Here is a 6,992-nt window from a genome sequence, read left to right on the forward strand (position 1 = left end):
TCCACTCTCCTTGGTTTGTTCAGCATCCTGTTTTATTCCTGGGACCCATAAGATGGCACAGAGCATTTTAGTGACCAGAAGATAGGACTGGTTTCCCTGAGCAGATATCAATGTATGCAGCATCAGAAATCTAGAGTTGGAAGGTATGTTTGGCATCATCTCCTTCAAGCCAATGCATAATAATTTCTATAGTACCTATTAGAGATGCTCATCCAGCCTCTGCCTTTATGTACCTTTCCTTTGAAAGATTGCCAATCCCAACACTGTTTGGCCCTGATACGTAAAACAGTATTGATCTTTCTGCCTCTTGGCAGTTTTTCCCATCCTGCCTACCAAAAAGACACATTTCCTACCATGAATCTAGACCTGCCAGCTCTGATAATTATCTTTCTCTTTTGTTATAGATGAAGGATTTGGCAGCTAAAGCAATCATTCAAAGTTTCATCTTTATTATTTTTCACTTTGTTCCTTTTGGCCTTGGTTTTGTGCATGAACTTTGAAAATACCATCCCAGGGTTAATTCTGGTGTTAATGAGTAACTAAGAGTGCTCTACTTTTGCAACACAGGTCATGTTATAAAGATGGAAAATTTTTGTTTTCTGAGAGATGCAAGTAGTTACTTGAACATGTGCTGTAAGTACTTTTTTCTCTCTCTCTTTGGGAACTTTGGACATCTCTATCAGCAAGTTGTAATCCCAGACAACTATGTGCTCCATATTCCCAGCTTTGGAAGCCAAGGTCTAAGTGTGGTTATCTGGTAGTTGATCTCTTACCAGTTTTTGAAACTTTCACAGAAAGAGGATTCTGATGACATGTAGATATTGGATTGAGATGTAGAATCAGGTATTCGGGGTGTGAGAAACTGGAGATAGTGTGACATGCTAGGAGTTGGTGAAGAAGTTCAGGCCATGAGCTGAGGCAGTGGCAGGAGAAAGATGTTTTCAGAGACATTTAGTAGGTAGTACTCAGAAGGCATCATGACTCAATAGAGGTAGGAAATAAGAATGAAAGAAGCCCCTAGGATGACTCTGGGGTTTCTGGCATGGGAGTCTTAGTAGATAGTGATATAGAATGATGATGAAGGAGCAGGCTTGAGAGCTATGGAGATGTTAGATTTACCTTTGGAAACTTTGAGACTTCCAAATTGAAACTGAGGTAAGTATAAAATATTCTGGTGGCTATATCCAGTAGGCAGTTGGACAAATATCTGGGTAATACAGGAGAGTCATCTGTACTAAAGTATGTAGTTTTGTGTGGTGGCAGATGAGTCCCTAGCAGTGGATGAGATCAGGAACAGGATGGAGGACTGAGTAAGGACTCCTGTCCTGACTCCATGGATCTTTTCCTTTAGATCACTCATGTCCATGGTTACTGGATTCCACAGACAAATCCTTTATTCCACTGCCTTATACCTTTCCAGGCTCAGAGAATATTATGCCATATATTTTGACATCTATTCTAATAATAAAAAATAACATGAGTGAGTGTAAGAATAATAGTGTTAATATATCTTCTAATTTAGAAATGACCCTTTAGATAATACTGATGGAGAGAGATATCTAAACTGCAAGAAATAGCTACACTTTAATCTTTGTCTTGTTTGGAAATACTTCTGTGGTTTCTGTGCATTACATTAATGCTTTAATTTCAGCTCATGATTTTGCACCTGGGTCCTTTAGTCTTCTATCCCAACCAAAATATTGTGTGAAAATTATTCTCCTTTATATGTTATCTAAAGGAATGTACAGGTATTCTCTCACCTTATCTCTTGAAGATTTTATCTGAAGAAAAGTGCTAAATTGAAAAATCCAAAGTTCTTATTTACAAAAATTAACATAAGCAGAGGGAATGCTAGTTTTATCAAAGAATTCCTCCCTCTCTAAAAGGCTGCATCTGGATGAAATAAAAATAATTTAATTTTCATAAATGTAATTTCCTCACAGAGTTTTCATATGTTGCTATTACCTTTGAAAGACAGTCCATGCCATTGATGGCTCCAGCAAGCCACCTTTCCTACTCTCTGTCCCTATTAGATGTGTCTTCAGTTGTTCAGAGGAGAGAGGCCTCCACACAGCCCCTGGTGAGCACACCATTAACTATTTTCTATTGTTTTACTAATCATGATGGACAATTACTATATTTCTGGCTAAGACTTTTCATCCAGCTAAGATACCCCAATGGTTCTCTCGCCTCATCTCTTATAGATTATCTTCCTTCCAAAATGCCACTGTTCCTCTATCTGGTTCTCTTGGTACTTGAGCTTCATTGTGCACCACCTAACAGATCTGAAGGCAAAGTAACCACCTACAATTCCTCCCAACAAAATGCCACTTTCTATAAGATGTCATCCATCAATGCTGATTTTGCATTTAACCTGTACCGGAGGTTCACTTTGGAGACCCCAGATCGGAACATCTTCTTTTCCCCTGTGAGCATTTCTGCAGCTTTGGCCATGCTCTCCTTTGGGGCTTGCTACAGCACCCAAATTCAAATCCTGGAAACCTTGGGGTTTAACCTCACAGACACCCCAATGGCAGAGATCCAGCAGGGCTTCCAGCACCTGATCTGTTCCCTGAATTTTCCAAAGAAGGAGTTAGAATTACAAATGGGAAATACCCTCTTCATTGAGAAGCAACTGAAACCACTGGCGCAGTTCTTGGATGATGTCAAGAGCCTCTATGCAACTGAGGTATTTTCTACCGACTTCTCCAATGTTTCTGCAGCCCAGCAGGAGATCAACTGTCATGTGGAGAAACAAACCAAAGGGCAAGTTGTAGGCCTCATCCAAGACCTCAAACCAAACAGCATCATGGTCCTGGTAAACTACATTCATTTTAAAGGTAAGGCTCTAAGATAAGCATTCCTAGGTCAGTGTTCCCATAATTTGGTGGGGTTCTCTGGGGACTGAATAGTCTCTTATCACTGGTATCAATAGGTGTCCCTCATACCACAGTGACCTGAACCACTGTACATAACTGTGTGTAGTTTTGGATCTTCCAGGGGGTACACATAGCTCTGTGCATGAACCCAGGAAATTCCTAGGTAAAGGGCACTTTCAGAGAGATGAGTGACAATGGTATGAACAACCTGCTCAGATCTATCTAGAGAATCATGGCTTCCAAAAGATTTGGTTGGACAAGCATGTGTTTGGAAGGTAAATAGACTTGGGTTTAAACTGTACTATGACCCTCACTTGCTGTGCATTCTTGGGCATGTTGCACAAATATTTCTATCATGTACAGTGTACCCACTATGTGTTAAGCACCATGCTACATGTGTGGTTTGCACATATTGTCTCATGCAATCCTCATAATGACTCATGTTCACAGCCAATGAGTTTCAGAGCTGGTATTCCCACCCAGGTTTGTCTAATTCTAAAGCTCATGCTTGTAACAACAAGAAACATATGACACTTTTCTAAAGGTGCTGTGCCGAAATGGTTTCTCCTGGTTCTACAGCACATGTCAGCCATGTTTGGTGGAGTGAACAATTCTTGACCACAAACCACACACTTGTAGATGGATGAAACAGCTGGACAGATCTGTTGTCTCATTTCACCCTGTTGGATGTTCTTATACCTTTTTATGGAAGAAGAAACTGTGGCTCTGATGGGTTTAGTGTAAGTATAGTGGTTTTGGACATAGATGAAACAGTTGTTCAGCATGGAGTCCAACAGTCCTCAGTGTGACTCCTGACTCTGCCATGGGCTAGCTGAGAAACCATGTAAAGTCATTTTCTCTCCTTGGTCCTCACTCACTTATAAAACTGGGTGACAGTAGGTACCTACCTCTGTGGTAGTCTTAATTAACAGATGAGATGACTAATAGGAAATGTCACACTGTTATTAATACTGTTAAAGGACCTCTTTTCTCTCTGTATTTTAAGCCCAGTGGGCAAATCCTTTCGATACATCCAAGACGAAAGAGGGTTTCAGCTTCTCAGTGGACAAAACCACAATTGTGCAAGTGCCCATGATGCACCAGATGGAACAATACTATCACCTGGTGGATATGGAGCTGAACTGCACAGTGCTTCAAATGGACTACAGCAAGAATGCTCTGGCACTTTTTGTCCTTCCTAAAGAGGGTCAGATGGAGTGGGTCGAAGGGGCCATGTCATCTAAAACACTGAAGAAGTGGAACCGCTTACTGCAGAAGGGGTAAATATCTTAGATGATGTGAGAAGTAGAGAGCGGGTATAATGTCACAGGTGAGACAGAGTTCAGCAGAAATCCAATGGCAGGAGAATTACCCTGAAACACTTAACAGCTGTGTGATGACTACTAAAGTATACCCAGATTATACACTGTGTCAATCCCTTTGCCAAGCACTTTAAATACTTCATAACTTCATTTCAAGATACTAAGCTTGGCCAGCACCCCAGAGATGTTTCTTTTTTTTACAATAAATGAAACACAGATCCCTGCTTTCAATGCTATAGTACGACATTGGCTAAAATAATGTTCATTTATTTCAGGATAAATTCTGAGGTGTTGACCTGAATAGCAATCATTGACAATACATAGGGGAGAAGCAGAGCCCAATATAATACAATGGTGACAGACGGAGGAAGGGGATTATGATCTTGTTGTGTTGATAGCCATGTGTTACTTTTCCCTTTCCCTACAGGTGGATTGATCTGTTTGTTCCAAAGTTTTCCATTTCTGCCACATATGACCTTGGAGCCATGTTTCTGAAGATGGGCATCCAGGATGCCTTTGCCAATAATGCCAATTTTCTTGGACTTATGGGGGACAACAGTCTTAAATTTTCCAATGTAAGTTGGTATATTAGAATTCTTTGAATGTATGAGCTGTAAGGACCAGTAAGAGTCAGTTAATTCAATTCTCTCATTTAATTAATGAGGATTCTTAAACCCAGAGAGCAGAATGGATCCTTCTATGCCACATTCTCTCCACAGTCATTCTCATTACCTCTAACAAGTCATTGTGACAGTTAATTCCATCCCTTACCTTCATGTCCTAAAACAATTCTGATAGAAAAACTTAATGATGAGAATTAATTATGGTGAGATAGAGCTCTGCAGGAGGTGACAGGAGAAGAGGAAAGCATAAAAAGTAATTTATAGAGGTAGAAATCTATGGGAAAATTGGTGGTTCCCTGATAACTACCTCTAAAATCACCAGAGATTGAGTGACTACACTTAGCTAAGTGGCCCTCATATTCAAGCACCATCTACACTGTGATAAAGGGTTAGCCCTGTCCTTCCTTTTCCTTTCCTGCTTCCAAACTCTTTCAAATACTTTTCCTATTATTGGGGATCAGCAGTGTTTGTTCTCCCCCTCCCTACAGGCTGCTCACAAGGCTGTGCTGCACATTGGTGAAAGGGGAACTGAAGCTGTAGTTGTCCCCGAAGTCAGATTCCTGGATCAGCCGGAGATAACTCTCCTTCACCCTATCATCCAATTTGATAGATCCTTTCTGTTGTTGATTTTGGAGAAAAGCACTAGGAGCATTCTTTTTCTAGGGAAAGTTGTGGACCCAACGGAAGTATAATTGGGAAATAGGCTGTTGGCTAGTTGCATGTACTTGTTGCAATAAGAAATAAATAGTATGGCTTGATGTGATCAATATGAACTTGGACATGATTTCCTTTATGCAGAGATGAAGACTGGACTCTATCTGAACTGCACTGGGTGTGAAAGAGGCCATTCCTATAAGCAAATATTCAGGTAGTCAATAAATGACTCATTACACAAAGTGCAAAAATGTACTATGTCACTGCATTCCTCTTTGTCAAAATGCCTACTCCCAACAGCACCACAAGTTAGTTAGCTCCAAGGAATTTGACTGAGCTGGCAAGTGCATCCTCTTCTGCCCTCTGGAGAATAATTAAAATTCAGGTCAGACTCTCATATCCCATTATTCTAAAAAGATTCTAATGATTTTTGCTAGAATTGCCACGGTTGGATTGTAAAAAGGTGCTTCCACTCCAGGGCTGAGTAACAGACTGACAGCTACTGCTAGGGATCTGACATTTGTGACCTAGCAAATATGGGACAAAAGAGAAAAGAGATAAATATCCCTGTACAAATCCACCTCCCCCCCCCAAATATTTCCTTGTTGTTAATTTATACACTTTGATTGGAGCAGGAAAGTCATTCATTCATACCATATCTCATAACCCTCACCTTCTGTATCCTAATCAGACTCCTTTCCAAATATTACATCCCTGTCTCACTTGCTCAAGTGCAAATCTCCTGGTTAGTCTGTCTTTTTGTCTTGATTCTTACTGAAATTTGATATTTCTCTATCCCCAGAATCTTCCTCTTACCTGTAGGCCACCCCACCCCTACTCACCAAACTAGATTTCATCTTACACTATATGTACTCAAAGCTCCAGTATTAGAATTCAGTACACATAAAGGGCACAGTGAGTGCTAATGATGTGTTGTCTGAAATTCTAGCCCTAAGGTAAAACTCTTCAGCACCTCGGAAATAAATGACAAATGCACAAGTGCTTTTGCAGATACTGTGCTTCCAAGCCAAAATAAATATTTATGTTTAGAAAAGTATGTATCCCACAAACATTCTAGTGTTTTCTAATTAGGCTCATTTGCATGGAGATTTGTTTACTCCTGGTATAGTTTACATATTGATTTTTGTGGATAAGCAATTGCAAGATCAGAGAAGGAAAGTGACTTGTGGTAGAGAAAATTTATTACTTTTTTAAAAATTTATTTCTTTTCAGTGTAACAGAATTCATTGTTTATGCACCACACCCAGTGCTCCATGCAATACGTGCCTTCCATAATACCCACCACCTGGCTCCCCCAACCTCCCACCCCTGCCCCTTCAAAACCCTCAGATTGTTTTGCAGAGTCCATACATAGTCTCTCATGGTTCATCTCCCCTTCCAATTTCCCTCAATTCCCTTCTCCTCTCCATCTCCCTATGTCCTCCATGTTATTTGTCATGCTCCACAAGTAAGTGAAACCATATGATAATTGACTGTCTCTGTTTGACTTATTT

The 6,992-nt window shown here is 40.3% G+C and overlaps 1 protein-coding gene across 3 annotated transcripts; it reads left to right on the forward strand.

Moving 5' to 3' along the window:
• The first annotated feature begins 601 nt into the window (after window positions 1-601).
• Window positions 602-5,587, forward strand: SERPINA7 (serpin family A member 7). 3 transcript variants are annotated; one of them, XM_082716541.1, is made up of 6 exons: window positions 602-633; window positions 1,944-2,080; window positions 2,205-2,840; window positions 3,886-4,159; window positions 4,629-4,776; window positions 5,313-5,587. In XM_082716541.1, exons 3-6 carry the CDS (start codon window positions 2,222-2,224, stop codon window positions 5,514-5,516), a joined length of 1,245 nt encoding a protein of 414 aa, XP_082572667.1. In that variant the 5' UTR covers window positions 602-633; window positions 1,944-2,080; window positions 2,205-2,221; the 3' UTR covers window positions 5,517-5,587. The 3 variants fall into 3 exon arrangements, with proteins under 3 accessions (XP_082572667.1, XP_082572666.1, XP_082572668.1); XM_082716542.1 differs by having other exon boundaries at window positions 621-633; window positions 2,034-2,080; XM_082716540.1 differs by lacking the exon at window positions 1,944-2,080 and having other exon boundaries at window positions 606-633.
• The last annotated feature ends 1,405 nt before the right edge of the window (window positions 5,588-6,992 follow it).

This window comes from Mustela nivalis, assembly GCF_964662115.1.
Source record: "Mustela nivalis genome assembly, chromosome: X".
NCBI lineage: Eukaryota > Metazoa > Chordata > Mammalia > Carnivora > Mustelidae > Mustela > Mustela nivalis.